Raw genomic sequence first — 14,203 nt, 5'->3', positions numbered from 1 at the left:
CAGTGGCGCCCTCAGTAACTTTGGCAGTACAGTGTAGCGCGTGCAACGAAGCACTTCTGAGTACAATACAGAGCAACATCTTCAACATTCGTGCAAGCGGGCCATGGTCTTCTTTCGAATGCGTATCGTTCCTTGATTGGATCATCCAGTCCACGGTCCGACATCAAACACTCCTCAGGAGCACATGCACCTCATCCGTTCTTGAGCACGTAGGGCTGCATCTTTTCCTTGGTGCCTCGTAACTTCCGTCTTGCGAGGTTGCACTGCTCGAAGACTGTTTCATAGCGTGATCGCCTTGCCGACATTTCCGTTAGTGCTTTAGTAGGAGGGCAAGATCGCCGGACACGGTTCTGTGTCTTCCCAATCTGCCGAATCCCAACTCGCCGAATGCATTGAAGACCGAGAGACAGCATTAAAGGGTACGGTCTTGTACAGCCGGTGCGATTCCGAAACTTCGCTAAAACTATCTTCACGAATACTGTACACATGCAACCGTCAAAGTTTCATTCACATTTCGCAAGAATTCGAAAAAAAAAAAAAAAAATACGTTGAGCATCATACCGAACACGAACCACCCTATCCGTACCGAATACAAACCGAAACCGAAACGCGAAGGGCAGAAAACAGTGTTCCATACTATACCGTGACGTCATCCAGCACTGTCGTCTGCTTCGCAATCTCTTCAAACAACTCTGAGACCAAGAAATGTAAAGATATCGCACACAAACAAAACCTCTTTTGTTACTCTTGCTGTGTCAAGGCAGTTGGTCAACAGTTGTCGAAGGCTGCCCGAGTAACGGGGTATGACTATTACAATTTGCGGGACTTCCAAACTTACCACTCGTAAAGGAAGCATCCGATATTTTAATATGCTGAATGATATGCTGTCAGACTTCGTGTACGGAATGCCAAGGCCAAGCGACTTTGTTGTGGCATATAAATGAGAATTCTGACGGTAAAAATCCCGGGGCGGTCATATCGACCCTTGGACTTCATTGGTACTTCGCGGTCAGTTTTCCAGATAACATGCTCATGCAATCTTGCTCGGATCACAAAGATAAACGCATCCAGAACGCAGTCGCTGCGCTGGACTCTGCAGTGCGTTTACTCGGTCAAGGTTCCCCAGCCATTGATTAGATTTGATTTTGCTACATGTCGTTGGGCACGTAAGCGAAATAGCGGCATTGGTTCTTCACGGCCGGATCATTTGATACATCTTGCCGTCCAGGTGAACAAGACGGCTCTATCTGTTCCGGGCTGTCAACAGCTGTCTAGGGTGCCCCGCTTGAGTAGCACATGCTCAGCGTCAACAACTTCTCGCTTTATGGTCATTCAACCGTGTGTAGGCGCAGACCTGTCCAGAGGGCATGAGGTGGCGCTAGACACACCTAAAAAACCTGGCTATCTTTCCATGCATAGTATTACCTGATACGTACTGCGGTATAAGCTGAACTGTTTCGATTTGCAAAGACGAGATATCGACACCCACTATCGGCATCGAATACCTGCCATGGGCTTTTCGGGTGCAGCGTATTCAATATGGGATGGAAATTCGGGTGAACTAGGGTGGGAAATAATATATACATATATATAACGGAAATTTGAATTTTGAACGTGCAGAAGCTGACATACGACCATAGCAGACGACAGTGTCGTCACACAAATAGAATGACATTTACTGCATTTGGCTTCCCTTCTTTTTTTGCAAACGACAGCAACAGCTCCCATGAAAACGCGTAGACCGATGATGGTGATCAATCTTTAGTCGTGTTCAACTAAAGAAATCTAGTGCGTCATCTCTAAAAGAATATTATGGCGCCACAGGTAGGATTTAGTGACTATAGGATGGCTGGACGCAGCGCAGAGAGGTCACGCACTTTCTCCCGCACCAGAAAATATAATCCGTCATACACGCTCTGCTTCCGTATTGGCTGTTAACACTGGCCGCGTGACACTACTCTGCACAGTACGCTCCCCTACTAATGGACCAGCTCCCGTGGCTCAGTGGTTAGCGTGCTGGCCATGCCACGTCGAGACTGGGAGGTACCCGCGGGTTCGAGTCCCGGTGCCGGCTGAGGGCTGTCTGGGGTTTTTTCCTGGGGTTTCCTCAGACGCTTTCAGACATATGTCGGCGCAGTTCCCTTAGAAGTCTGCCCAGGACGCACATTCCCACAGGGCGGCAGTCGTGACGTTGCCCACCTCTGTGAGGCCGACAACGGCGAGCCCGAGCAACGGAATTAGCACCACCACCACAACCCCCTCCTGATGGAACTTTGATGGCGCTGTAGCATTTCTCCTTGTCTCCAACGGCGTATTTGGTTGACGGATATAACTACATAAACTAACTAACTAATAAATGATTATACAATGAACCCTTGTTTTATGAACGTTCGATCTGTGAATTCTCTCGCTTTATGAACACTTCGTTGTGAGACCAGCTGTATTTCTTCTATAGTCATTTAAGACCTCGATTTATGAATTCCCTCGTTTTGTGAACGTTTTTTCGAGAAACATTCGCTGTTCATAAATCGAGGTTTGACTGTATGACTTTAGCAAGAACACAGCCACGAATGGGACACGCCTCACATGTATGAAAATCCTTGGGTAAGCTGAAGTACAAGGTATTACAGCAACCAATGAAGCAATAAACGGGCGAATGAGCAGCGGCACCGCCAGCTTCCAAATGCGGCGCTGGGGAAGGGGTGCAAATGACACGCTAACTATAATCTATAGTAGGTCGTGGGTTGCGACATATTTGTCGTCGCAGATGTGGAGCTGTGAGGTACGGTTCCAGGACAAAAGCTCACTGGACATAAGCTCACCGGACGAATGCTCACCGGACGAATGCTCACCGGGCAAAAGCTCACCGGGCAAAAGCTCACCGGACAAATGCTCACCGCACCAATGTGTGAAATACGTAAAAGGCTCTCCTGACCTAACCTTGGTCAGTCTCGACGGGTGCATATTTTACATGAACTGACCCACTCTCCAACGTATGAAATACGTAAAAGGCTCTCCTGACCTAATCTTGGTCAGTCTCGACGGGTGCATATTTTACATGAACTGATCCACTCTCCAACGTATGAAATACGTAAAAGGCTCTCCTGACCTAACCTTGGTCAGTCTCGACGGGTGCATATTTTACATGAACTGACCCACTCTCCAACGTATGAAATACGTAAAAGGCTCTCCTGACCTAATCTTGGTCAGTCTCGACGGGTGCATATTTTACATGAACTGATCCACTCTCCAACGTATGAAATACGTAAAAGGCTCTCCTGACCTAACCTTGGTCAGTCTCGACGGGTGCATATTTTACATGAACTGACCCACTCTCCAACGTATGAAATACGTAAAAGGCTCTCCTGACCTAATCTTGGTCAGTCTCCCTGGTGAGCTTTTGTCCGCCCCCGGTGAGCTTTTGTCCGCGCCCCGTGTGGTACACATTGAAGAACAACAACATTCCAGCATTGCATCGAAAACGCTTTTATTTTTGCGCGTATGTACAACAACAACAACATGCCGTCTAATCAGGCAGGCAGACCTCTCGGGTTCCTCCCAACGACACTCCTCCTCCTCCTCATGTACAATAACGATAACTTTATTACATATTAGAAATGCGTAGGCATTGGGTTGGCAGTGCCTAATGAGTGATTCTCATGAACGGCAATGACAATGAAGATAAATATCAATATGAACATGAACGATGTATAAGTGCTCTAATTCTTACGAGTTCCTCAAAGCAGTGGCTCCCAGCCTTTTGCAGTCAATGATGTAGCTTCTGGTCCCGATTCCTTCCTCACTCGTTTTATGAATGAAATTAATCCGGGTACTAAGATCGAATCAACGGGACGCTTTTTTGAGTTTCTGAAACTGAACTGAATTTCTGAAATCGTCGAAAGACCAGCGCAACATCGTACTGGCGCATAACACACTGTGCGTGTACCTCTCTGCACGTTTTTTTTTTTTTAATGGTCCCTGGTTGTGAATCACTGCTTTCGCAAATAGAAGTACAAAATAAATATCACGGCGGCATTATTTACATATTCGCAAGAAACTTCTTGGCGTTCCGAAGGCATCAGTACTTGTACTTGAAAGGGTTTCCACCAAGTACGGGATACAGTGCTTGTAGGACCTCTTCCAACCTCGAGTAGGCCTGTAAACAATATTTCTTTGTTAGTAGCCTGAACGTTTCATGAAAACGCAATAGTCATTTTTTTGTGTGTTTTGTTATTGTTTTTGCAGCCGCTTGTTATATACGTTATATGCTGCCGAAATACAACAGAAGCGATCTTAGAGTAAAGTATTCCAGAGAACTAGCGTCGAACGACTCTGATGACAACAATGATTCGCTGGATGACGTCAGATGACGTAGCGTAGCGTAGGAGTAGCGTCTCTCTCTCTCTCTTTTTTGCTGGAATCGAAACGTATTCTTTCTGCGAAATTTCTAGCAAGACTACACAAGACCGCGTATTTCAAGCCAGATGCTGCTCTGTAATGGCTCTATATGGCTGCGCTATAATCTACAGAAAAAAGAAGGAGAAGAAGAAAAAAGAGACTTACATGGGCTGACGAAGTTGAAGCAAATCTGATAATGCAGCCATCAATCTTTTGCCTCTGGCATTCGAGTGGACTCACAGTAAAGATAGTTTCCGATTCTGGTGTGATACCTGGAAAGGAGGAGGAGAAGCGAGGATATCAGCCAAGAGATAATTACACGATTTGTGATGAATACTTTCAGCGCAAGCGTAACCATGGCATGGTACGGTGCAGAAAGAGAAAGTCCCCACAACCGGAATGTGACAATCCAAATCACTTACACATGAAAATGTGTACATATACATGTGCATATATGTGCTGGAAGAAGAGGTGGAAGACAGCTAATAAATACGTGGAAGGAGCGTACCATAACTTTCCCTGGTGCTCAGTTTCTTGCAGAGTGACTGCGTGAGTTCTGATATGAGGGGACCAATAAGTATGCAGACGCCCAAGACATTGAATCGACCCATGGATTCCTTGACGCTCAGGAAAGGAGTGTTGTGCATGTTCTGAGCTTCACGGAGAATGAGTTGAGAGTCGTGGTACACCTCTACGATGGTTTCCAAACTGAAATCAACATTAAATGTACAATTGATTACAACCCTTAGATGAAACGGTCTGTCACTTGTAAGGTTACGTCACATATGCTATATATATGATAGCGCCAATGTGAAAAAAGAAAATAATAGTTACCGTGTAAAGTCCCAGCGTTCCCCATTTGCTATACGGCCTGCCAGGAACCAATCCAGCAGAACCAGGTTCGATCCCTTCTCCATTCTTACAACCTGGGTTTGAGAGTATGACGCCTCCTTAAAGCAGACGAGCACATCGGGCAGCACACAGAGGAAGGCATCTTTGGCCACAGAGAAGTTCCACGTTTGTCTGGACATCTGGTTTGGTTTGGACATGTAGACCTGCATATTTCGAGGGGGCTATCAGATGTTGTAAGAAAACATCAACGAAATGGAAAATTCTGAATTTTTTGGGTACCAAATAAATAAAGCAAGTCAAACATGTTTTTACATATTCCCCCAAATATGTAATTAAGAAACGGCAATATCTTTCCACGTGTTTGTGATAAGAACATACGTTTATCAAATGAACGTTTTCCTTGAGTAGCATTGACACTGCATCACTGTTGTTGTTGCACCAATGCATTTCAGAACATTTGAATGCTGCAGTCTTTACGTATGGCCCAAGTATTGAACAGTTAAAAGACACAACATGGCTGACCCTGTACTCTATATCGAAGACATTTGAAAAAGAAGAAGAACAAGAAGAAGGAATTAGCAGGTGATCATATGTGCCAATCGTCATTTACTTCCATATTGCGCCCTTCAGGCTGGCCTTTTGTCGGGCATCCGCGCACGAGCAGCTTTATCCGTCGAGATAATGGCGGAGGAAAGCGAGGAGGACAGCACGTGCCAAGAAGATATCGCGGGAGAAATGCCAAGAATATGCAAAGGACGCTAGGAGAGAAACGAGAACGTTTGGATGTTGCAAGCAGGCGACGCAATCAGACGAGCACACGGGGGAAAAAGAATAGTATTCTGTGGTGAGAGGAATATTCCCGAGGCATATACAGGGCACACAGTGTGACGTAAGGTTATGTGTGCTCAACTAATTGTGACGTGCCCTATCGCATACTCGCGTTTCCGTCTACATCTCCGCCAATGCAGTCACTCACGCGGTTGTGCTCATGTATATCGCAACAGTGATGCCAATCTCAATGTCAGATGCTGTTACAATTGTACAAGATAGAAGCATACCTTCGTGTAAGACTGCGACGTGAACAAGACGCAAGTCCTTGGGTGAAGCATGACGTCGAAGGTCATCACGTCGCCGCTGACGAGACCTCCACCGAAAATCACGGGGTACACCCATCGGCAATGTGGTCGTCCAGCATCACGAGGCAAGAAAAACTTCAACTGGAATTGACATGTTTATGAGTAAACAATACCACAACCGGCGTAATGTAAGGCGTTTTTGACAATGGCGTAGCCAACAGGACCATGGGGGTACCAGGTTGTCAAAGGTCTTGACGCTGCCAGGGCGTCCCATGGATGCGTCCAAGGGGTGCACCAAGGAAAAGGGCACTACAGGTACCACTCGAGGTGGCTACGCCAATACATTTCGGTTTAAGTGGTACTCACAGGGTAGCTACAGAAGCACCTCGTTGCTTCACTCCACAAGTACGGCGCAACGCCACCTTCTTGATCAGAGTGCTTCTCCACAGCTTCAAAGACAAGGATTCCGGTGCCCTCTCTCTGCGTCGCATCCATGCGGGGTGCAGGGCTATACGGAAAGAAATTTAGGAAGATGAGTACACGATCTTCTGTGGCTCATCTCATTGATTCAACGATGCAAAAGAAGTTTATGCTTTGAACACGGACATGACCCTGTCGTGTAGAACGCGTGTTCATCTGCAATGGTTTGGACAATAGAATAAGAATTAAGTCTGCAGTGTCTTCCCGATATCCGCCCCTGCGTTCTAGAAGGAACAGGGTGGCAAAATGGGGTGTGGGACAGGATTCTCATCACAGTGAATTTTGTGACTGGAGAAAGCATGAAGTACAGCTTGGGACAAAAGTTTACAGAACACGGCGTTGGCGTATTTCTACATCGGAGCGGCCCCGTCATACCTGCCAGGAATAGCTTGAATAAGAAACAGGTGACTAGCTGTTCTCTCCATCGTTTAGTATGTGTGTTTGCTCCCGCTTGCTGCTAGGGTGCTGCTCAAGTGGAGAAATGTCACATCCCGCTGTTCCGTAAACTTTTGTCCCAAGCTGTACAACGTGAATATATTTCGTAATCGTTGTTTTCACACGGTTTCTACATTTTCTTTTTCAGTTGCTATTACACATGCAGGGTCACTGTGGGGCCAGCCAGTTCCCACCTTGTCGTGACTCACATCAATCAATCAAGTCAATAGTGATAATAATAATCATAATTTTTATCAATAATTGTTGAAGAAATGTTAGTTCAAAAGCGATACCGAAATGGTCACGAAATCAAGTCTGGATAATCTACAGGAGATGATGATGCAATGGTGACGGTCAATTGGAAGATGGTGTGCGAAGCCAGGACATAAGACACCACGTCCATCCGTTAATTTTTTTTTCTCAATCAGCCAATCGACACATCACGTGCAGAAACTTTTGCTGAATTTGGATCAATAACACAATCGCGTTATAGGGACCATAGGCGTGCTGACTTACAGACCCCTCTTGGTGCAGAAAACAAAATTTCCTCTGGGAAAACATACTCTCCATCTTCGCAACGGAAGATATAAATGTACCAGATTCGATACGATTAAGGTCTAGGGGATAGCATAGAAAGTAGGAAGGAAGAAGGCAAGGATCCACTTACAGGCGCAGCAACGTCTGGCACATGTTTTGCCGTTGAACTTCGGCGGCTCCCAACTGCAGTTGGTTCGGCATCTCCACGAGCGCCATCCTCGACTCTGCGTGTCGGTCCAGCCGAAGCAAGCAATATGTGACCGTCCGTTATCGCCCCTTATCTTCTAATGCTTAAACAAAACTCTTACGGCGAACGGCACACGTCATGCGAAACGTGGTCATGGCGAGGGTCACCTTACATTTGGCCTTCGAGGGAGGCGTTGCGAACCCGATAAATGACTAGTGACGTCATGGTTATCTTGTCGCCTCGGCGAGGGACTTCCCTGTCGTTGCATAATATCTCGCGACGCTGTTGTTCACTCTAAGTGTTGCAGCCCATGTGCAAACCGACCACTTGTTGTCGTACGCGAGTGTCGCGTAGATTAGACATGAGTGATCCGTGGACAGTAGTGCGGTATAAGGACGGCCTCGTGGTCTGCGCATCTGCACTCTTACAGCAACAGAACTAACCACAGCGACATGGCAGAGTGGATAAAACACCCGATTCTTAGTGGTTACCCCAAGGTCGTGCTGTAGATTGAGGGGGGAGGGGGTTCGAATCCTAACACTGGCTGTCTGAGGCTTTTCCCATGGAGACTTTCCAGAAGAACGGATGTCGGCACAGCTCCCCTTGAAGTGGGCCCAGAACGCCCCCCCCCCCCCGACCCCCTGTCTCCGCCTCCTTCCTGTTTTTAGGTATACGGGGTGTCTCAGTTAAATCCCCGGGCTAAATAATTCGGGAACGGGTGCACCATTTGAAAAACTTTCTTTTTTATAAGTATCTGTCCAATACCGCCTAGAAGCGATGCACTGTGTGAATGAGTGGGAGGCGCTCATTATTTAAATAAAGATTCAAATGAGTTTTTGTGAAAAAACATAACTTCTAAAGCAGAGCGGCGTTGGCATTAAAATGGGTACTACCCCTTTCGGGACCTTCAGTGGGCATAAAAAAAAAATCCCCCAGTGAAGCGGGTCATTTCTTGCAGTAATTAGTTGGTTTCGATTAGTTGGTTGATTTCGCGGCTGGTCGCGGTGAAGCGCAAGAAGACGCTCTTCCACTCCCTTATCCACCAATGAATTACGTGTTCTTGAACTTACTGCGCAACGGGGAGTGCTGAAGAAAATGTAACAGCGCCAGACAGGCTTCGCCAGTCCCCCTCCCCTCTTATCTGAGTGATAGGCGCCCTTTTCCCTGTTATGATCGCACGGACGAAACACAGTTAATCAAATGCTTGATATCACATGCTTTCCACGTTTGCTTCATCACTCCCCGTTGCGCAGTAAGCTCAAGAACACGGATAAGGGAATGGAAGAGCGTCATTTCGCTCTTCAGCTCTTCACCGCGACCAGCCGCGGCAACAATATGTAAACCGAAACCAATTAATTACTGCACACAATGACCCGCTTCGCTGGCGGATTTTTCTCTAAAAGGTGTCCACTGAAGGTCCCAAAAGGGGTGGTTGGTGTCGCAGGGCGTTCTACGTGGTGAAGTTCAATTTTTAGAGCGAAACAGATATGCACGGTACATATGGCACAATACTACATGACACGTCTATTATAACACCCCAGAACACTATAGTACTATTTACCGGACCTGTAGACACCATACGACCTTCGCATGCATATAAGGCATCATACAACACAGTGTCCTATATTACTTACGTGTATGCTGATCTTGAGGCATCGCGTATTGGATTCCACAACAAGAGGGCCATTAAAAGACCCTAGTATGGCCTGCGGTATTCGCTAAGAATGGCTGGTCGACCGCTAGGAAACCAAGATGTTTTAGTAAGAAATGGCTGACATTCGACTGCTTGGCGTGACTCGTGCGTTCTGATTACAACTGGACAAATAATCAAGAAGGAAATCGTCCCTAAACCAACAGTGACGGGGCAGTCTACGGACACGGCTATATCACCGTCAACAGACAGGTGACTCAGTGGGTGTCGGCCAGTGAAACGCAGATAACCTGGCTTTTTTTCCCCGAAGCGATGGCGACACCATAGGCGGCTTATCATGCGGCACTGAAAGTGAATTTCATCTGTACCGCTTGAAAGACGTACTCCAGAACCTGCCTACATCAGAATACACAAGGCTTCATACAAGGGTAAAGATTGCTAAGGGCCACATATGCACTGGGTATGCTTACAGAAAGTTGTTGGGTTCCTGTCTAGCGCTTCTGCTATTAGACTGTCAGCTTGTTTAAGCCAAATCCTCACTTCAGCACATGGACGCTTGTTTACAAGGTCTCCTTCTCCTCTATGCACCCTTTGGAGGAACTGAACTCACATTGTCCCTGTTATACATTTGTGCACTGACATTATAGCTGACTATGAGGGCTGCGTCTCATACCAAGGACATGGATGTAATTCCTTCGGTGCGTAGGTTTAAAATAAAGAATAATATATGGAAATGGGCATAATTATTCACCCATCACCCCGCGTACGCCTTGTGCAATGACATGATGGGTTCATACGGCAACTGCTGAGTTTGTAGTACTACGGATGCCACACAGCATACAGAAACTTTGTCCCGCTATGAACTAATTAGAACGTATTCACAAAGTCACGACATCATTTCATATCACGTATAAACTTGCGTGCCACTCGGGCCAGGGAAATTTCTTCACCAATCACTTACTACACGTGCTTGTTGTCGTCGTTTATGAGTTGTTTATGAGTTGTTTATGAGGACGGTAAGATAAATAGATAAGGCGTAGAAATACAATGAGACAATGTAATTAATATATTTTTATATTTTAAAAGTATATTTTTTTTATAGCGAAAGTTCATTTCACATTTAAAACAGGCTGGTATCGGTAGGTAACATACACTATTCCTTTCGGTGTAACTCCACCAGCCTAAGTACAAATTTCGACGCCTGATGCACCAAGACTGCATCTGCATCTCTTCTCAAGAACGTCCGAGTCTGTGCTCGCTAGAACGTGGGAGTATGAAGCCACATCGATTCGAGCAGGTGATGGTCCATGGGATATTCGGCTACGAAGCAAATAATAGAACAACAGGAGACAGTACCATGCATCTATTCCAGCACACTGTGAAAGTGCGTGGGCTACTTGCAGGAACATTGAGATCTACTCTTTCTTGGTTGGATTCTCTGATAAACTCCAAAACGGTTCAGCAAATCAGGATGACGTGTAACTAGCTAGAGATAGATCAACCTATATCTTTCTTATCCCCCAACGACTTATTGATTGCGACTTATTGATTTTTTTATATAGTAGTTCCAGTCTACCAAGTTGGCGGCGCTGCTGCGCACCATCTGACGTAATTTGTTTGTAAACAGGGAGCGGCCGATTGGAGGTTGTGATCTAACCGGTTGTTTCAATTTCTTCACCTGCACGAGGTGCTGACTCCCAGTGATTGCAGCGCCTCCTGGCCGAGAGCTACAGGCCTTATGGGCCTATGACCCGGGAAGTACCTATACGTATCTACCTATACACGTATGCCAAGTATATACGTATATGTATACGTACAGGTATGTAGGTGTAGGTATAGGTAAATAGGTGTAGGTATATACGTATATACCTATGTATACTTATTGGGCCGATGAGCAACGCCGCCGCTAGCTTCCAAATGCGACTCTGGGAAGGGGCGCATATGACGTGGTCGAATCGCTATATAATCTTCGGCATATCTACGGGCATTCTGGCTATCGGTCCAGCCGGAGCAAACAATATGTTGACGTCTGTTATCGCACCTCATCTGCTAGTGCGTAAACAAAACTCTCTACTGCACACGATACACGTAGCCCGAAACATGGTCATGGCAAGGGTCACGTACCATTTGGCCTTCGAGGGAGGCGTTGCGAAACCGATAAATGACTAGTGACGTCATCGTTATCTGGTCGCGTCGTCGAGGGTCTTCCCTCTTCTTGTATACAGGGGCGGTGCAACGTCCTGAATCAGGGGGGGGGGGACCCCAGACGCCAACCGGCGCCACCTTCCATCCCCCCCCCCCCCCCACCGCCACCACCAGTTCAAGCCTGGGTCGCAAAAATTCCAGGCAGTCTGAATGACAAAAAGTGGCAAAGTGCTGGCGAAGATTAGGCATGGTGCAGCTGTGTTTACAACGTCCGACTTTGTCTTGGGTCTCTGTCTTTTCTGTGGCGGCTTCTCGAAAGGCAGTCACTGCGGACGAGAGCGCTGTGGGGTGCAGCTTTCTGTTCTATAGTTCATGCCACACACGAGACTGAGAGTTGCGTAAAACATCCGGGAACCCGTGAACCCTTTGAGGTCATGTCGTCGTGAGTTCTGCCGCATCAATCGACGACTGAGCCTTGACTATGCTGGCAATTTGATCGATTCAGGAAAGAGGTTTATGGCATTTTATTCGCATACGGCACATGAGATGACATTTTGGCACCTCACCTCCATGGGAATTTTGCGCCCACTTCACAAATTCAGGGGTCTACAGTAACCCCTGTAACCCCCCTCCCACCGCCCCTTGCTTGTATAGTATCTCGTGACGTTGTTGCTCACTCAGGGTGAGCGTTGCAGTCAAACAGATCACATGTTGTCGTACGCGAGTGTCGCGAAGATTAGACAGTCACGCGTGGATGATACGATGCGGTACGAACGACCTTATGGTCTACAACAGAACTGACCAGCGACATAGTTAAGTGGATCAAAGCCCCCCGCTCCTTGGTGGTTACTAGGTCTCCTAGGTCGTGCTGTAGAATTTGGGGTGGTGGGTTCGAATCGTAACCACTTGGTGTCTGAGTTTTTTCCCTGGAGACTTTCCAGAACGGATGTCGGCACAGTTCCATGGGAAATCACCCATGCAGAACGCACACTAATCCCCCTGTCTCCGCCTCCTTCCTGCTTTCATCTCTCCATCGGTCCATCTCTGTACGCTGCTGATAGCCACGGTTGCTTCGCGGTGCTAACACGGTTCCAACGACAACGAATTAAAGCAGGACTTCACCACATAACACGCTGAAGACCAGCAACTGCAGATGATGGTACCGCGTTCTCTCTCCCGATTTTGTGGCAAACACGGGGCGTACGCCTGTCGTAGCGGGGGAGGGGGGTAACCTAATGCTTTGGAGGGGGCAGGGCGTGAATATGGGAGGGCCTCTCGAACTCGATTATTCGAAGTTCGCTACCAGCTGACTCCGCTTAATGCGATGCAAACCCTTCCATTCCCTTCCAAACCCTTCCATGAATTCGAATGGGACCGGTCTCAGGTCGTGTTGGGCGTAAACATATAACATACGTATAACACATATGTGTATGATATATGTAGCACAATACATGGAATATCCATCATAACACCCCTGAGAACATTATATATTTACCGGACCTATAGCATTATAAGGCCTTCGCATGCATATGGGGCATTATACAACATAGTATATAATGGCTGATGTGTAACCTCATATACTAACGGTTTCTTAAGGCGTCGTGCATTGGATTTCTCAATAAGGGAGTCGGGTAAGAAGTCGTTGATGTTCGCATCCCTGGCGTGACAAGGGGATTCTGAATACATGAAGGGCAAATAAACAAGAAGAACGTCATCCATAAACCAACAGTGACGGGGCAGTCTTCCAGGACGGTTATCTCATCGTTGACGTCGACAGACAGGTGACTCACGGTGGGTGTTGGTCGGTGAAACGCAGATAACCTTGCTTTTTTTCCGCTCACCGGGAGATAAAGCAGGACATTTGCGATGGCGACACCGCTGACGGCTTATCAGGCGACATTGAAAATGAACATCATCCGTACCGCTCGAAGGGCATATTCCAGAACTAGGTCATCAGAATACGCAACGCTTTATATAAGGGCAAATATTGCTAAGGGCCACATATGCACTTACAGAACGTTGTTGGGTTCCCTTCTAGCGATTTTGCTTTTAAACTGTCAGCTCTTTAAGCCAAATCCTCACTTCAGGAGGTGGACATTTGTTTATAAGGCCTCCTCATCTACGCAACTTTTAGAAGAACTGGACTGATATTATGCCTCTTATGCATTTGTGCACTGGCACTAGCTGACTATGAGGGCTGCATCTTATAGCAAGGACTGGGGTTCTTACATCGATGGGTTGGTTTAAAGAAAGAATAATATGGAAAGGGGGTATAATTATTCACCCATCACCTCTACGCCTTGTACAATGACATGATCGGGTCCAGTGGGGGGGGGGGGGGGGCATGTTTATTGAAAAGAAGAAAGGGAAGAAAGGCTACTGCGGTGTAGGCCGACTTGCTATTCCTTAAAAAAAGAAACAGAAAAGGAGAAATGAGACAAA

At 46.8% G+C, this 14,203-nt stretch overlaps 1 protein-coding gene across 1 annotated transcript; it reads right to left on the bottom strand.

The window, feature by feature from the left end:
- Nucleotides 1-3,470: 3,470 nt before the first annotated feature.
- Nucleotides 3,471-9,760, bottom strand: LOC135370696 (uncharacterized). The gene is made up of 8 exons (XM_064604493.1): nucleotides 9,600-9,760; nucleotides 7,909-8,002; nucleotides 6,693-6,834; nucleotides 6,309-6,467; nucleotides 5,233-5,453; nucleotides 4,907-5,106; nucleotides 4,564-4,670; nucleotides 3,471-4,156 (listed from the first exon to the last, which is right to left on the bottom strand). Exons 1-8 carry the CDS (start codon nucleotides 9,619-9,621, stop codon nucleotides 4,079-4,081), a joined length of 1,023 nt encoding a protein of 340 aa, XP_064460563.1. The 5' UTR covers nucleotides 9,622-9,760; the 3' UTR covers nucleotides 3,471-4,078.
- Between the last annotated feature and the right edge of the window lie 4,443 nt (nucleotides 9,761-14,203).

The sequence above is a fragment of the Ornithodoros turicata genome, chromosome 10 (genome assembly GCF_037126465.1).
Source record: "Ornithodoros turicata isolate Travis chromosome 10, ASM3712646v1, whole genome shotgun sequence".
Lineage (NCBI taxonomy): Eukaryota > Metazoa > Arthropoda > Arachnida > Ixodida > Argasidae > Ornithodoros > Ornithodoros turicata.
Note: the sequence above shows the minus strand (reverse complement) of the source record. Positions and strands in the feature narration are given on the sequence as shown.